The sequence below is a fragment of the Arachis hypogaea genome, chromosome 3 (genome assembly GCF_003086295.3).
Source record: "Arachis hypogaea cultivar Tifrunner chromosome 3, arahy.Tifrunner.gnm2.J5K5, whole genome shotgun sequence".
Taxonomy (NCBI): Eukaryota; Viridiplantae; Streptophyta; class Magnoliopsida; order Fabales; family Fabaceae; genus Arachis; species Arachis hypogaea.
The window spans coordinates 4,381,062-4,399,061 of record NC_092038.1 but is presented as its reverse complement, the minus strand read 5'-3'; the positions used below and the strand labels follow the sequence as shown (position 1 = coordinate 4,399,061).

The 18,000-nt window shown below is 35.6% G+C and overlaps 2 protein-coding genes across 2 annotated transcripts; both read left to right on the top strand.

Annotated features, from left to right (window-relative positions):
- The first annotated feature begins 893 nt into the window (after window positions 1-893).
- On the top strand, window positions 894-9,348 carry LOC112788941 (uncharacterized). The gene is made up of 23 exons (XM_025830626.3): window positions 894-1,098; window positions 1,196-1,527; window positions 2,121-2,224; window positions 2,450-2,518; window positions 2,791-2,851; window positions 2,954-3,093; window positions 3,497-3,686; window positions 3,922-3,983; window positions 4,105-4,193; window positions 4,348-4,417; window positions 4,505-4,564; window positions 5,281-5,427; window positions 5,540-5,578; window positions 5,683-5,720; window positions 6,090-6,176; window positions 6,605-6,770; window positions 6,897-6,974; window positions 7,157-7,293; window positions 7,641-7,717; window positions 8,183-8,252; window positions 8,458-8,523; window positions 8,619-8,804; window positions 8,962-9,348. The coding sequence occupies exons 1-22, from the start codon at window positions 1,039-1,041 to the stop codon at window positions 8,751-8,753; spliced, it is 2,277 nt and encodes a 758-aa protein (XP_025686411.1). The 5' UTR covers window positions 894-1,038; the 3' UTR covers window positions 8,754-8,804; window positions 8,962-9,348.
- Window positions 9,349-9,923: 575 nt separating this feature from the next.
- On the top strand, window positions 9,924-17,979 carry LOC112788939 (cytochrome c biogenesis protein CCS1, chloroplastic). Its single transcript, XM_025830624.3, has 8 exons — window positions 9,924-10,461; window positions 10,925-11,144; window positions 11,227-11,338; window positions 11,499-11,771; window positions 11,946-12,211; window positions 12,380-12,536; window positions 12,628-12,711; window positions 17,332-17,979. The coding sequence occupies exons 1-8, from the start codon at window positions 10,032-10,034 to the stop codon at window positions 17,488-17,490; spliced, it is 1,701 nt and encodes a 566-aa protein (XP_025686409.1). The 5' UTR covers window positions 9,924-10,031; the 3' UTR covers window positions 17,491-17,979.
- The last annotated feature ends 21 nt before the right edge of the window (window positions 17,980-18,000 follow it).

Sequence of the window (18,000 nt, the reverse complement as noted above, 5' to 3'; positions counted from 1 at the left end):
TTCACGAATTGCATGTGAAACATTTTCAAATTTCTTTAGGTTTAAACTTTATAATAACATCTGAAGTTATATATTTTGAGATTCTTTTTAGCTAATTGGGGGCATTATACTTTGGGACTTAGGACTCTTTAGGACCTATAGTTAATAAAATATAAAACAGTGATTGATTTATTTTTGGTATACTATGATGAATGATTTTAAATGCTTGTAAAATAAGTTACTGCCTGAGATTATATACCTGAGAACATGTGTAATTTCAAAATAGTATTTATTATAAAAAATATAGCTGAGATTGTTTTTATTTTATAGATAAATAAGTCGGATAATTTTAGTGTGTATTTTTTTTTATTATTTATAGTATTTTTTAATTTGATAGGCGAAGACTAATCCGTAACAAATCTGATTCTAATGTGTATTTACTATTATTATTTATAACTAGGTGAAACCTCATGCCATTTTTTTGGACCTGTGATCTCATGCTTTAAAAGTTATTTTCTGAACTAAAAACAAAATAGTTGGGCCTATCTCTAAGTTCCTTGGGCCTTGCTTAAAGATTATAGGCCCATTGAAAGCACTAGCTGGTTGACCAAACATATTGCATCACCAGTTGACCAGCAAAATAGTGAAAATACACTGAAAATACTAAAATAGTAGACAAATAATAATAAAGAAAATAGCGATAATCAGATTAGATATAAGCAACCTATTAATTTTCTTAATTTAATAATTAATACATAATGCATGTTGTAGTTTTTTTTTAATTTTAATATTATTTATGATGAATGATGATTAACAATAAACCTAATAATAAGTGACCATTTCTACAAAATTATGATAGTTGTTTTTTTATTTAAAAAAAGATTATTTATAAAAATATTTATTTTTCTAACTAAATTTTATTTAATTAAAGTTTTGTTTAGAGTAGAAGTGTTGAAGAAGCAAAGGAAGGAACTTTGGTACTCTCTCCCACTCTACCCTGCTGTGAACTCCTTCTTCAGCTGGGTTTTACGTTCTTCTTCTCAGTTCATAACAACATTAATGGAGATCGATTTCAATGAGTATCAGTTGCGCTGTGAACTCCGTGGCCACGAAGACGACGTAACATTCAATTCTCTCTCTCTTTTTCGAGTTTTTTTGTTTGTTTGTTTTCGATTTTTGAATTGATCGGTTGAATTGAACTGAATAATCGATTTAGGTTCGTGGAATATGCGTGTGCGGCAACGAGCGCATAGCGACGTCGTCGAGGGACAAAACCGTTAGGCTTTGGTCTCAGGACCCTTCTGAGAGACGCAAGTTCGTGTCTTCGAAGATTCTTTTGGGTCACACCAGCTTCGTTGGACCAATTGCATGGATTCCTCCCAACGACGAGTTCACAGAAGGTGGGGTTGTGTCAGGTGGAATGGACACACTCGTTTTGGTTTGGGACTTGAAGAGTGGTGAGAAGGTTCAAACCCTCAAAGGCCATTCTTTGCAGGTCACTAGCATTACATTGGATAATGGGGATATTGTTTCATCTTCTGTTGATTGGTAGGGTTCATTGACTTTGAAATTATTTTCGATTCGGCTATGTTGTTATTCAGTTTGATTGGTTTCCTTGTTTGGAAACTTGAACGGGGATGCTCAAATATAGAGATATCTATGTGTTGAATATAACTGTAATCACTTCTTCCCCAAGTATGTCTTCACTGTTTAGGAATATTGAATTTGAGATCAGCAATGTTGTTAGAGTCTAATAATTGGTTGTGATTCAGTTTGCCTGGTTTCTTGGTGGATAATTTGAATGTGGATAAGTATATTGAAGATGCACTGCATTGCAGTACGTTTGTTTCTTCTGGAGTAGCTTCGTAGGGTTTAGGGTTTACTTGATTTTAGTATTGCTCTTTCTTTACAAGATTTTCATCCCATAGGACACCAATGAGAATCTTTTGTGAAGCTTTTAGCTTTCAACCATCTAAGTTATTACAATTTTGATCCATGGTTTTCAAACTGTTGTTTTAGTTTATTTGATACCTTTCTAGTTGCTACCTGTGTTTGTGTTTATATTTTGTTTGTTTTTGTTCTTTTAGCGTATCCTATTCCTAGCTCTATTATGTTTATTGACTTTCCGAATTATTATGCAGTACCTTGAGACGGTGGAGAAATGGGCAATCTGTAGAGACATGGGAGGCTCATAAGGCACCTATCCAAGCTGTTATAAAGTTACCTTCAGGCGAGCTTGTTACAGGTACTGTCACTCATGCATTTTGCTCTCCAAAAATCTCTTCATATCTTTTTGATCTGTAGTCAACTAGTCATTCTATTCTATGAAATTGTTTATAATTGCTTTTCCTCAGAGCAATCATGAAATCCCATATCGTTAACTGAAAGTAAAAACTTTATTCTTGTAAACAATATTGAAATGGCATTATAGTAAGTTAAGTTATTTAACTTATCTTCTGACATGTTCTAGGTTCAAGTGACACAACTTTGAAGCTTTGGAGAGGAAAAACTTGTTTACATACTTTCAATGGACATGCAGGTTTGCTTTTCATCATCTTTAGACACATTTTAATGTTTATGTTGTCACCATATAATATTGATTTTGTAAGTTTTTCTTATGCATTTCCTTGGGTGGTGAGGACTGATTGAATTAGGTTAGTTCTTGATTAACAATTGAAAAAAGGCCAAAGTGACCTTGCAATTACATTACCTTGAGAACATGTTTCTTATGCTACTTTGTGTTGTTATGGGGTGCTCTTATTTATTTTGTTGTTTCATGGTAAATCCTGACGTCTTCTGAGGAGTGTGCAGATACAGTTAGAGGATTGGCTGTGATGGCTGGCCTTGGGGTCCTATCCTCATCACATGATGGGTGGGGGTTTATTTCTGAACACACTTTTAAATCTAATCAATACTGTATTCCTGCTTTGCATCAGAATAATATACTCCATTTGACTTGCTTCTATTGGTACAGTTCTCTGAGATTATGGGCAGTAAGTGGTCAAGTGTTAATGGAGATGGTTGGCCATACTGCAATTGTTTATTCAGTTGATTCACACGCATCTGGACTTATCGTCAGTGGTAGTGAAGACCGATTTGCAAAAATATGGAAAGGTGATTACATGTTTCCTACTTATTGGTGTGTCGCTGGAATATTTTCTGGAATATTGTCAGCGGTTCAGCAATGATGCTCAATATCGTCTAGTGTGTGTTTAATGAGCTACAGAATTAACATTGGTAGTCTCTCCACAAAGTTTATTGGGGAGGAGTTCTGTCTCTCACTCTCCCCCTTTATGTCTTGCATTTTTCCAGATGTTAGCAAGCAAATTTAGGAAACTGGTTCATGTTTGTCTTTGTCTGATTAGTTCAGCTTCACATTAAGCTTTATTATATTGGCTTATGCTAATTAATTTCTATTCTTTTTACAGAATGTGTAAAATATTTATTTATTATTTATTTATTTATTTCATTTGCTTATGTAACTTGTGTTGGAATTTTTTTCCTTCATAATTTTCAGATGGAGTTTGTGTTCAGAGCATAGAGCATCCTGGTTGTGTTTGGGATGCAAAGTTCATGGAAAATGGGGATATTGTGACAGCGTGTTCGGATGGAGTTGTACGCATTTGGACAGTTCATCCAGATAATATTGCTGACCAGCTTGAGCGTGATTTATACGCTTCTGAACTTTCTCAATACAAGACTAGTAGGTATAGTCAATTAGTCATACTCCTGCTGTTTCACAATGTCGTTTCTCCTTTTCTGTCTGTCCATATTGAAATTTTCTTAACCATCAGTTCAACTCTGAAATAGATGGTTGATTTGACCTTGCCACCTTGTTGTTGTTGTGTTCTTTTTTTTTATTCGAATTGTGTCATGCTCGGATTAATTATATATTGCTATCATACGTGATTGCGGACTAGCATTTTCTTTTAACTTTTGTAGAAAAAGGGTTGGTGGATTGAAATTGGAAGAGTTACCCGGCTTGGAGGCACTGAAGATCCCAGGTCTGGTTTATCTGTTTCCTTTTCAGTTTTCATTTAGCCAAAGCTTTTGTCCCCCACCCATGTTATTTGTTTCTTCTTTTGATTATGATTTCTTTTTTAATAATCTTCCGGTTATGCACAGGTACTAGTGATGGCCAGACAAAAGTAGTCAGAGAGGGGGATAATGGGGTGGCATATGCTTGGAACATGCCAGAACAGAAGTGGGATAAAGTAATTCCCCTTCTTGATTCTTTTGAGTTTTTGACTATATTGGTGATAAGAACTTCAAATCAACAAATATGTGTTCTAATGCTTCAGCCTCAGTCACTTGCCAACCTGTCTAACACAGGGTTATTTTTTATTAACAATTTATGTTTTCCTAAAGATTGGTGAAGTTGTTGATGGACCGGAGGAATCAGGTCGCGCTTTCCACGATGGTGTTCAGTATGACTATGGTCAGTTTCCTGTGGTTCCCTTGCACAGTTTATTGGCTTTATCTTCTTCAGACTCCTTTCTTATAAATTTTTACTTCTGCGGTTCAGTATTTGATGTCGACATTGGAGATGGTATGCCTATCCGCAAGTTGCCATACAATCGATCAGGTACACACTTCAACCACAAGGCTTTTGCTGAGGTGCTGTCATTTTATATTCTTGAGGAAACAATCTTTGGATTACTCTTTTGTGCTGCAGCAAGAGATGTAACTCTACTGCTTGGGTCTAAGCAACTTTTGTTAAAGAATCTCCCTTTTGGATGTGTAGCAAATTTTTCGGAGCCAGTAGAAGCATATTATTAAAGTATTTAACTAAAATAGTTTCTGTGTAGTTTTAGATATACCATATAATTGCCATTCCAAGTCTGTATATTAGTGGATTTATTTATTCATATTCCATTTGAATGTAAGCATTCTCATTTTGCTTATGCTCTGAACAAAGAATTCATTGTACTTTCAAGGCAGTAGAAAGTGTCAATCTACTCAAATATTCTCCCTATCATTATATGCAACAATCAACGGAAGAGACAAAAAAATTTCATATAGTTGCCAGAACTTGGGAGTGATTAATTAGGTTTCTAAGGCTTCTCATTGATGTAATGATCCAAAAATTCTTTTCAGCTACTTTTTTGCACATTTTCTTCCTTTTGTTTTCTTGTCTCTTGCTATTGTTTGTCTTATATAACCCAACTTGGATGTAGAACATCAATTTTTTTTTCCTATTTTAAGTAAACCTTTGAGTCATACTTTGAATAGCTTCATGTTTTGCTTGCTCAAAATAGTTTATTCTTGTCAATTAATAAGCAAGTTGTACAACATCTACAGATAATCCCTATGATGTTGCTGACAAATGGCTACTCAAGGAGAACCTTCCTCTTTCCTTCCGTGAACAAATTGTACAGTTCATACTTCAAAATACCGGACAAAAGGATATTACCTTTGATGCTTCATTTCGTGATCCTTACACTGGTGGTAAGTATAATTATGCCTTTGCTCAACTTTAAAAGAATGATGGTAATCAATGAGGTCAAATATATTTGTTATTCTTCTATTTTTGCTTGATTGTTTTTTCCTTGTTTTTCAGCCAATGCTTATGTACCAGGACAACCTTCACGAACATCTGGTGAAAATCCAACTTTCTTTGTCCTGCTTTAGTTCCATCCATGCTGCATTATGTGCTTGTGTGTGTCGGTCTCCATTAAAACAATTGTTATTTTTTAATTACAGATGCTTCTGCGAAACCTACTTTCAAGCATATTCCTAAGGTATACTTTCATATTAACATTTGGCATGTATATCAACAATTTTAAAAATGAGATTGTAATTTGTCTAGAGGCTAGGACTATGGTCTCAATACCCATGCTTTAAGAGAAAAGTTGATTTGTTCACTAATGTGCTACAATAGCAAGAAAGGACTCTTGGCACAAGTTACTTGGTTTATTTCACATGCAAAAGGGTCTCTTGTTCAAGAAAATTGCCTGATTAGTTTCTGTATCATTTTTTTTAAAAGAGAGGATTGAATAAGTGTTGAAACCTGTCTTATTGTTCTGATAATGGAACTTCATACTTTTCTTTCCCTCTTCAAGTTAATTTTATAATGTGAGCTAATGTTCAGCACTTAATTCTATTGCCAGAAAGGGATGCTTGGTTTTGATACAGCTCAGTTCGATGGGATCCTCAAAAAGATAACTGAATTCAACAGTGCTTTACAATCTGACCAGGTATGCTACATAATTCTAAAATTATCCCCAAGTTGTTAATATCTTGCATATGTTATTTGAAGCCATTGGAATATTTTGTGTAGAAAACCATACAGAAATGCTTTATCTGTGGTAATTTTTTACTTCAATATACCTGTTTATCAATGTAAAAATACAGGTTGAGTTTCAATGTAAAAATAACTTTTGATTTTGAACTGGGGAACTACATGTTATCAATCTCTTTTTATACAGCAGACAACATTGACCTGCTGCTTCCCTCCTTTGAAAAACAATTGCTTTGCATACGAATAGTATAGTTCTATGTCTTAGCAAGCTTGCTTCCATGTTCAGTGTGACAGTGTCATTAATTTTCTTGATTTTGCTATGGTTCTTTATGAATTGAAATAATGAATTTCCTGAGTACCTTGGTTGTGTTGTGAATCTCATAGGAAAAGCAGAACTTGTCTTTGACTGAACTCGATGTTTCCAGACTGGGTGCCATTGTGAAAATTCTGAAAGATACTTCACATTATCATTCTAGTAAATTTGCGGATGCTGATATATCCTTGTTGCTGAACTTGCTTCGGTCATGGCCAATTTCAATGATATTTCCTGGTTAGTTGTTGAACCAAAACCGTCGGAGAAATTTGTTCATTGTACGCTCATTTCTTAATCAGTCAACTTATCAGATTTTGGAACTTGGATTTGCTTACTTTTTCATGTTGTGCTTAATCTCTGCAGTCATTGATCTTGTAAGGATGATAGTTCTTCATCCAGATGGGGCTACTATGCTTCACAAGCATTTTCAAGCTGAAAATGGTATCAAGATTACCATCATATTGTTTTCTGACTTCAAATTATGAATTTATTATATCATCAATTTAAGTTCCATCTTAATTTTGTCAAATTTGCATGAATACTGAAGCCCCATTTAACTTTGGCCACCTACACTTTTGGTTGAGGTTCATTTGCTCATTGATTTTCTGTTCTTTAATATTCAGATATATTAATGGAAGTGATTAAAAAAGTCACTTCAAATTCATCAATTCCTGCAAATCTGTTGACCAGCATTCGTACTGTTACTAATCTTTTCAAGAATTCATGCTACTATGGCTGGTTGCAGAAACATCGCAGTGAGGTTAGCTGATGGCATCTTTCTTGTTTTATAATATTTTTGTGAAGAAAGAGGTGCATATAAATTATAGTAATGACTTTGCTGATTAATGCAGAGCTATCCATTACCCTACTTGTGTTAATAATTTAATATGAGCATCTATACATGTGCCATTTGTGACAAGGCCTTTTAATTGCTCAGCTGCTACATTTTTTAGTTTACTGTATTTTTTACCTGGGCCAATTTAGTGCAATTTTTGGTGAAGATTTTCTGTCCTAAAAGAACTACCATGTAATTTGTCCATCTTTTTTTTTTCTGTTCTAGTGATCTTGGCCATTTATTTGTGCTAATTCTAACTTTGTGAGTTGCAGGTTCTTGATGCTTTCTCGAGTTGTAGTTCATCTCCTAACAAAAACTTGCAATTGTCCTATTCTACCTTGATACTCAAGTAAGTCTTTGGTTGATTACTTGAGTTATGTTGGTTCACAGTGTTTGAGGGATAAACTGATACAGATGAGTTATGGGTTTGGTCTTTTAGTAGCTCGCATAATTTCGCTAGTGGATCTCATGCCTGTATTTATGTATGTACAATTCATTTATTTAGATTTTGAAGCCCTCTTTTATGTTGTTGCTTTCTGGTTGATTACTCAAAAATGGAATAAATAAGTTCCAGAGGGAAACTCTCGAAACCTTGGATTCTCCTCCATGTTCAAGGCTACTTATTTGAGTTATTGCCATTATTCTGCTGCATAAGCATAGATACTTTAGCTGCGGACCATCACATATTAAGATTTAAGATCTTAGTTATAATTCAGTATTTCCGTTATTTCAATTATTCGCTTTCAGAATTGCAAAAGTAAGGTTCCACAAAGTAAGCTTGCAATACCTTTTACTTCTCATGTAATCCTTGCAGTTATGCTGTTCTGTTAATTGAATCGAAAGATCAAGAAGGTCAATATCAAGTCTTATCAGCAGCACTTGAGGTATGATGTACTTCATATATTCACTCAATCACTCTTTACACCCATGTAATGGAGAGCTTCTAAACTGCAAAGCTTCTCTAGACTTGAAATAATAAATGAGGAGCTGCATAGTATTTTACATTTCCACTTTATTTGAAATATTAAAGTTGCTCAATTTTTTATGTCATCATTTCTTCATTTTTATATTATGCATTTTTTGTTGCAGATTGCCGAGGAAGAAAATGTAGAAGTTGATTCCAAATTCCGTGCTTTAGTTGCTGTTGGATCACTGGTAATTTTAAATGTCTCATCTTGTGCTTTGATGTTATCATGCTCCATGAATCACTTCACTCATTTTTTTTCATTCGATAAATCCTCTTCAAACAGATGCTTGAAGGTCTTGTTAAAAAGGCAGCGCTGGACTTCGATGTATTGAGCATTGCAAAAGCAGCAAAGGCTTCTAAGGAAGCCAAGCTTGCTGAAATTGGATCCGACATCGAGCTAGTAGCAAAGCAGAGTTGAATTCGCGACCTGGGTGACTAATCTCTTCAATTCCTCCGGATAGAAATGAAGGTAAAAAATGGGACATTATCTTACTGCTATGCTACATCTCATTAGTCATCAAACAAATTTTGCTTCTGAGCATCTGCCATTTTGTGGCACTGTTAGAGCATATTTTGTTGCTCGCCCCGGATTGTTTTTCCCTCCGCTAATTACTTGTGTTCTGCAGGACTATCTTTTCGCTGTTAAAGGAGGTGTCTCAGCAAGCAACATGGTTTCTTAGAGCTTAACACGGACATCATTCTTTCCGATGAATGTGCTTTTGTTTTCAAAAACTGCGAGCTGTTGTTAGGGAGATTCATTGAGTCAGGGGATATTGCATTCACAGTGACAGTCAAATAGGAAGTGATACAATTACAGATTCCTCTTCCCCTTTTGAGACAATTACAGCTCAACTGATGTCTTGTTAGCACATGAAAAGTTCTCAGAAACGTTGTGTAAAGCAATCCAATCATATGATTAATCGTACTTTATGACGAGGGAATTTGTGAAATTTTACTTAACAGGACCATTCTTATTTGTCCAAAAATGCAATAATTTCACCAAATTTCCAATCTTTCGAACTGTTATTAGTGATTACTAGTATTCTTATATCTTAATAAAGAATTAAAGATCACTGGCAAATACTAATTACCTCATTAAAAGTCCAATATAACCATGGCGATGATTTCCTCATGACTTATGTAGTAAGGTTTCTTAATCCATTTGCATAAATAACACATCAAGCTATTACTGTTTACTACTATCTTTTCAGTGTGTCAACTCTTGCACACCGCAGTATTAAGTAATAAGTATTATCAAAAAGAAAATAGATCATCTAAATTATTAGTTTAATATTCTTATAGGACTCGTCTGAAATTTATGTCAATCATTGTGATATGATTAAGTGGATTTTTCCATTGAATCTCCAAAGGGACTATTTAATTAAGAGTAATTTTATTTTGTTTTTAAGGTATTTTTCAATTCAACAAGTCAACCATTAAGTAATGAGCCGATACTTAATCAAGCACTCGATCAATTCAAGTTAGTTAGTAATTCTACTTAAATTTACTACTTGAGTCCAAATATAGCACTCTAGTACTCATTGAAAAAAAAAAAAGAAATCATATAATAATATCTGACAATAATAATAAAATATCTATATTTTGGATAAAGTAACCGCTGTGGTCGTTATTATGGCCTCAAATTGCAAGTACAGGAACCTGAAACAAACCGCGAGTGTCTCCGAAGTGTTGATCGATGAAGACACTCAGTCCCTTAAACTCCTCGAATCCATGTCTCCTCAAGACCCATTTCCTCAAAGTTCCCATCTTTAACCCCATTTTCAAGTTCAAGCCATTGCCACACAACACCCACCATGCAAGGATAGCCAAAGTTCCCTCATTTACCATGAACTCTAAGCTAAAAAGCTCTCAGGATATCAATAACACAGGGAAGAAGAGCGTTTCCCAGAAGATTGTGCTATCAGAAACTTCGCCTCCTCCACTTGCAGTTGATAAAGATGGCATCAATGGTGGCAGTGGCAGTGAGAGTGTCCCAGTTAGCTCAAAGAAAAAAGGAGGGGTTTCTGGGTTGGCCAAGAAGTTGAGCAAAAAGGTGTTGCAGATTCTCTCTAATTTGTCTTTGGCTATTGGAGAAATGTTCACCATTGCAGCTTTAATGGCTTTAGGTATATATGTTTGTGTTGTTCAGCTTTATTTTACTTCTATGTGTCTCAATTAAGCTGTTCTTTATTATTATTTTTTTTTTCATTCTATAGTTTCGAAATTCTATATTGTCTTAGGAGCTTGCTGGCATTTTAATTTCCCAAATGTAACTTCAGAAGTATTTATCATGTCGATTGTGCTTGCTTCCTTTTCTTGTTATTTAGAACATGCTCCACCATCCCCACAATATATTTAACTTTGGAAATTCGATCATTCAGTTACAACCCCACTAAATTTTCATAGTGACAGATATTATTGAGAGGAGAGACTAGATATTGTTCCACAGTTTCCTGAAGTTTGATGAGGAACTTAGTATGACTAGAGATGCTATTTGAGTTACTATACAACCATTTGAATGTTATTGTGGCTGCAAATTTTGCTTTAATATGAGTTAAATTGACTAAATGTTGGAGCTTTCTATGATAGGAACTGTTATTGAACAAGGTGAGGCCCCTGATTTTTACTTCAAAAATTACCCTGAAGATCATCCTGTGTTGGGTTTTTTTACATGGAGATGGGTTCTCACCCTTGGCTTTGATCACATGTTTACATCCCCTGTATTCATTGGAATGTTGGCTCTCCTTGGTGCATCTCTGATGGCCTGCACTTACACGACACAGATTCCGCTCGTCAAGGTTTCGAGAAGGTTCGGTTTGGACATTTTCTGTATTCATAATCTCTCATTTAGAAAATTTATTGATCACTTTTCGGGCTAAACTGTGTTGTAGATGGGCATTTTTGCATTCTGCTGAGGCTATTCGTAAGCAAGAATTTTCAGATACGTTGACAAGAGCATCAATTGAAGATGTTGGTACTCTATTGATGGGAGCTGGATATGAGGTCACTAATACTTCAAACGCTTGACAATGTCTTTCTTTCTTTTTTCTTCATATACTTAAGAATCTGTGTAGTCTTAATTGCTTGTATAGTTGTATTTACTAGCTAACAAGGAGCTTGAGTGTAATCTTTTGTTCTGAAGAAGTGTGGTGTTTGATTGTAGGTATTCTTGAAAGGACCATGTTTATATGCTTTTCAAGGGCTTGCTGGTCGGCTGGCCCCTATAGGAGTCCATATATCACTGCTGCTGATAATGGTTGGAGGAACTCTAAGTGCTGCTGGGAGCTTCAAAGGTTCAGTCACGGTGCCACAAGGGCTGAATTTTGTTGTAGGAGATGTTCTTGGTCCTACTGGTTTTCTGTCCACTCCCACTGAAGCTTTTAATACAGAGATTCATGTCAACAGATTTTACATGGATTATTTTGAAAGTGGAGAGGTAAATGTTGATTTCTGTTTTCTGTGAAGTTTTAGAGAACATACTTGCAACTGATTCAGGATTGAATTCATGGAACCTAAATCCAAAAAGAGATGAAAATATAAAATTTACAGTTTTGAGTTCTACCAATGTTGCGTCTCTGATCTATGATTTACTTTTTGGTTTTCGTTACAGGTTTCGCAGTTCCACACTGATCTTTCCCTCCTTGACATGGATGGGAAAGAAGTAATGAGAAAAACAATTAGTGTAAATGATCCTTTAAGATATGGTGGCATCACTATATATCAGACAGATTGGAGTATTTCAGCACTTCAAATTCTTAAGGACAATGAAGGACCTTATAACTTGGCTATGGCCCCTCTACAGATCAATGGGGACAAGAAACTTTTTGGAACTTTCCTACCTGTTGGAGATATCAACTCTCCTGATGTTAAGGGAATGTAAGTATTTTGAAACTTAACCGTGACACTAAAGTATAATGGAAACTCTAAGAACTGTGCTTATTAGGGAAGCATTCCTCTTAGGATATTCTAAAAATAGTTAGTAACAAATTTCAAAGAATCAGATACTTGTATGATTCTTATTTACTCTCTTGTGCCAAATTTTAGATCTATGCTTGCGCGTGATCTGCAGTCAATTGTCCTTTATGATAAGGAAGGGAAATTTGCAGGAGTTAGAAGGCCTAATTCAAAGCTCCCAATCAATATTGATGGCTCAGAAATTGTGATTCTTGATGCAATAGGGAGCAGTGGCTTGGACTTGAAGGTATCATATCAACTTAAACTCGTTAATCATTCACTTACTTCTTCTTTAGCTGCTATTAATTGATTTTATCATTGTCAAATTGTTGGTGCAGACTGACCCGGGAGTTCCAACTGTTTATGCTGGATTTGGTGCTCTCATGCTCACTACTTGCATCAGCTACTTATCTCATTCACAGGTGAGATTTCTGCTGAATAATACCTTACATAATGCATCATTATACAAAGCATATTCTAGTACCATGGCTTTAGAAAGCAAATTCTTTATTTTATGGCTTTTTTCTTGGGTTAGTTGCACTTTACTCTTGAAAGTTGAAATATATGCTGTGCACTTTAACCTCTATATTTTCAAATGTTCATTTTATGGTGGCTATGGTAGCTATGAAACTTTGGTAACATTTAAAAAGTGTAACTAAAATTAAAGTCACACTTTTTTACTATTTGTCAACACCTTTTAATTTTAAAAAGTTGACCTAATTAAAAAATATTGGCAGTGTTTTATAATCACTGAAAGTACAATAATAACAACAATAACAACAACAACAAAGCCTTGTCTCACTTAGTGGGGTCGGCTACATGAATCAAACGACGCCATTGTGCTCTGTCATGTATCATGTCTACAGAGAGACCGTTTACATGTAGATCTCGTTTGACCACCTCATGGATGGTCTTCTTAAGTCTTCCTCTACCTTTCGCCCTTTGTCCATCTTCCATCTCATCCACCCTCCTGATTGGATGTTCTATCGGTCTTCTTCTCACATGTCCAAACCACCTGAGACGCGATTCAACCATCTTTTCCACAATGGGTGCTACTCCAACTCTCTCCCTTATATCTTCATTTCTTATTTTATCCAATCGCGTATAACCACTCATCCATCTCAACATCTTCATCTCTGCCACACTCAGCTTATGTTCATGCTCCCCTTTAGCCGCCCAACACTCCGTACCATACAGCATAGCCGGTCTTATAGCGGTACGATAGAATTTACCTTTAAGTTTTAAAGGCACTTTTTTGTCGCATATAAAACCAGATGCACTCCGCCATTTTGACCAACCTGCTTGGATCCTATGATTTACATCCTGTTCAATCTTTCCATTATCTTGTATGATGCATCCAAGATACTTAAAACTTTTAACTTTTCTAAAGATGTTTTCTCCAATCTTCACCTCTATATTGGGATTTTCCCTTCTCAGACTGAACTTACATTCCATGTATTTCGTCTTGCTACGGCTTATGCATAGACCATACACTTCTAAAGCTTCTCTCCATAACTCCAACTTCTTATTTAGGTCTTCTCTTGACTCTCCCATAAGGACGATATCATCGGCAAAAAGCATGCACCATGGCACAGGCTCTTGGATGTGCTCTGTGAGTACTTCCAAGACTAATGTGAAAAGGTATAAACTTAAGGATGATCCCTGGTGTAATCCTATACCAATAGAAAATTCCTCTGTCACACCACCTTGAGTCTTCACACTAGTTGTGGCCCCATCATACATGTCTTTAATTGCCCGAATATATGCGATCCTTACTCTCCTCTTTTCTAAAACCTTCCATAAGACCTCCCTTGGTACCCTATCATACGCTTTTTCCAAATCGATAAACACCATATGTAGATCCCTTTTATTACTACGATATCTCTCCATCATCCTTCTTAATAGGTATATCGCTTCAGTGGTAGATCTTCCTGGCATAAATCCAAATTGGTTCTTTGTTATTTGTGTCTCTTTTCTCAACCTCCGTTCTATCACCATTTCCCATAACTTCATAGTATGACTCATAAGCTTAATCCCTCTATAGTTTCCGCAGCTTTGTATATCCCCTTATTTTTGTAGATAGGTACCAAGGTGCTCTTTCTCCACTCATCAGGCATTTTCTTTGACCTTAAAATCTCATTAAAAAGCTTGGTTAACCAGTTGATGCCTTTTTCTCCAAGACCCTTCCAAACCTCAATCGGGATATTATCAGGTCCTACTGCCCTGCCATTTTTCATCTGCTTTAGAGCCTCTTTTACCTCAAAGTTTCGAATCCTTCGATAGTAGTCAAAGTTTTGATCTTCTTCCCTTGTGCATAATCGACCAAGGCTCGAAAGAGTCTTCTGTCCCTCATTAAATAACTCGTAGAAGTAGCTCTTCCACCTTTCATTAATCTTCTCCTCTTGAGCCAACACTTCTCCATCCTTATCCTTTATGCACTTAATCTAATCTAAATCTCTCGTTCTTCTTTCCCGACTCTTTGCGATTCTATATATACCTTTTTCTCCTTCTTTCGTGCCCAAAGACTGGTAGAGACCCTCATATGCTCTTGTTTTTGCTTCACTTACAGCCACTTTTGTCTCTTTCTTAGCCGCCTTATATTTTTTTCCAGTTATCTGCATTGCGGTATAAAGACCACTCTTTAAAGCATTCCCTTTTTATCTTTATCTTTTTTTGTATACTCGCATTCCACCACCAGAACTCCTTGTCTCTTGGTCCTATTCCTTTAGATTCACCAAAACTTTCTTTTGCTGTTCTTCTAATAACTTCTGCCATCTCCCTCCACATCTCTTCTGCGCTTCCATTCACATCCCACTTTGCCTCTTCTCCTACCCGTCTTAGGAGGCTTCTTTGTTCCTCACCTTTCATCCGCCACTACCTCGTCCTTGGGTTCTTCGTATGATGTCTTTTCCTCAACTTTTGCTCAACGCGAAAATCCATGACGAGCACCCTATGTTGTGTTGTCAAACACTCTCCCGAGATAATTTTACAGTTAATGCAAAATTTCCGGTCGACTCTCCTTAGCAAAAAGAAGTCGATTTGAGAGCTTGTCATGCCACTCTTATAGGTTATAAGATGTTCGTCTCTCTTCTTAAAACATGTATTTGCGATGAGAAGATCAAAGGTTGAGGAAAAGTCCAAAATAGTTTTATCCTCGGCATTGATCACCCCGAAACCATGGTCTCCGTGAATACTCCCATATCCAGTCACTTCTCTCCCAACATGGCCATTTAAATCTCCTCCTAAGAAAATCTTATCTCCCAAAGGTATGCCTTGAACCAAACTCTCTAGATCCTCCCAAAACTTTATCTTGTGTTGTTCGTCCGAACCCACTTGCGGTGCATAGGCGCTAATCACATGGAAAGCACCTCCCTCCACCACAAGTTTGATAGAGATGATCCGATCTCCCACCCTCTTGACATCCACTACGTCCTTCTTCCACCGCTTATCCACAATTATTCCAACCCCATTCCTATTCTTCACCTTTCATGTATACCAAAGTTTGAAACCAGAAGTATCCAACTCCCTAGCCTTTGCACCAACCCATTTTGTTTCTTGTAGGCACATAATGTTAATCTTCCTCCTTGTCATGGTGTCCACCACCTCCATGGACTTTCCTGTTAGAGTGCCTATGTTTCATGTCCCAAATCTCAACCTTCTATCGCTTCGACCTTTACCTTTTACTTTGTGAACTAGCTTATTTACCCTCGTCCGTTCACGAAAACGCGATAACCCTTGCTCATTTAACACTACATCCGGGCACCGATGCAGCGGCTCTTGCTTTAACACCGTACTCGAGGCATACGACGCGTTGCTTCCGGGCAACGACCTAGCTTTAGTGCAATAATGTCTTTGATTCATGTCATAGGAGTTCGACTATATTTTTATGTTGGTTGCCGAAGACCTAACACAACCCTCCTCCTTTATCCGGGCTTGGGACCGGCTATGTACCGCAAGTGTAACATAGGCGGAGTTTGAAAGTACCATAATAAAATTCATCATTTTGAAAATGAGTTTAATTTTAATACACTGTTAGTGTAAAATTTTACACAATCATCCAATCACGTCCATTTTTTGGTTAACCATTCACGCTGTCAATGTGAAAGATAATTATTTTTGCTTAGGTGGAGTTATGTAAATACACCTGCAAAACTGTTTTACACTAATGTCTAGTGCATCAAAATTAAATTCTTTAAAAATTCTTAAATTGATATTTTGAACATTTTCAAATGTGCGAATCATCCTTATCTCTTATTTGAAAAATGATTAGGAGTCTGAACTTATCCTCTTAATTTCTAAAGAAAGAAAGTTTTGTATTTTTTTTATCTTTTTGATATTTTAAAAGAATACATATATATTTGAATTCTTATTCATTTAAGTATTAGAGGATGAATTAGGCCTTCTAATGATTACTCTTTAGGAAAATTAAGTGAAGGCAGGTCATGCAAAGTTAGAAAACTTCAAGAGATCAATGTACATATTTTCTTCAAAAAAAATAAAAAAAGGAACAAAACTACACATATACATGGTGTAAAGATGAAGAGAGTTTATGTGCATAATAATATAAATATATCATCCCATAAAATTCCTTACAAAAGAAATGGACTGCCGTGCCGTCTAATACTCTTAAATGTTTTTTTTTTTTCAATAGAAAGAGTAATGCTAAGCAGTCAGAAACACAGAAATATATTGTCAAGATTGTTGTTTTGAATATGCCTATTAACTAGTGATGTGTTTGATTAAGTCAATAATGCTAAGAAGTCACTGGTCAAAACTTTCAACTCAGAATCATTTATCAAAATTGTTATTAGAATTTCCCGAGGTATAAGAGTGATGGTTGAATAAGTCAATGGTCAGAAAACCATGCTAGAAATAAAATATTATGTCAATAACACAAAAAATTGTAATATTGAACAACTAAGACGACATAAATGACTGAAAAAACAAATATCTTTGACCAAAAAATTAACAAATTACTTTCTTGTAGATTTATCACATGCAATATGAAACTGATTATTTTTATTTATTGGTCAAATTCAAAGATATGGGCCATACAAGATGGAACAAGTGTGATTATTGGAGGGAAGACTAATAGAGCAAAGATGGAGTTCCCTGAAGAGATGAACCGTTTGCTTGATAAGGTTCCTGAAATAGTTGAATCTTCTTCATCTCAGCAAGTTGACACCATTACTAGTGGCTAGCTTATACCTTTTGAGACTCTTCAATTTGGATAAGTGCCACATTATGTAGCTATGCAATAGTAGTATTTTTGACATACAAATACAGGTAAGACTTCATCAAAATTCAACGAGGTCCCCAGCATGTGCCAAGGATTTGAGATTTGACCAAAGTGAATCAAGGAAATTGTCAAAGTTCTTCAGAGTTGACATTATCTAGCTATAATCAGTTCATTACATGTACATTTCCTGAAATTTTTTATGTTAATATAAATCCAAATGTTAATATTCTACCCTTTATCTTAGCCAATCATTCAATTTAGAGAAAATTACAGTGTTTTCTCAAGATTATGTAATATTATACTCTACACACTTTATTTTGCTATATTTATACTAAGATCTCTTTTGTGATATTAACAATAAAGATTAGTGTCATATCTCACTAAACATACAGCAATATCAAGTGTAATATCATTTTACTTAATGAGAAATAGTGTTAGTGTTTGAGATCAATGTCATTTATTGCTCTTATTA

Excerpts from the sequence above, each read along its gene's own strand:
- LOC112788939 (XM_025830624.3), top strand. The coding sequence starts at position 10,032 with ATGAAGACACTCAGTCCCTTAAACTCCTCGAATCCATGTCTCCTCAAG. Across the intron at positions 11,339-11,498 it reads TGATGGGAGCTGGATATGAG|GTATTCTTGAAAGGACCATG; the intron begins GTCACTAATACT and ends GTTTGATTGTAG. Across the intron at positions 12,537-12,627 it reads GCAGTGGCTTGGACTTGAAG|ACTGACCCGGGAGTTCCAAC; the intron begins GTATCATATCAA and ends TTGTTGGTGCAG.
- LOC112788941 (XM_025830626.3), top strand. The coding sequence starts at position 1,039 with ATGGAGATCGATTTCAATGAGTATCAGTTGCGCTGTGAACTCCGTGGC. Across the intron at positions 6,771-6,896 it reads AATTTCAATGATATTTCCTG|TCATTGATCTTGTAAGGATG; the intron begins GTTAGTTGTTGA and ends TAATCTCTGCAG. Across the intron at positions 8,253-8,457 it reads TCTTATCAGCAGCACTTGAG|ATTGCCGAGGAAGAAAATGT; the intron begins GTATGATGTACT and ends TTTTTGTTGCAG.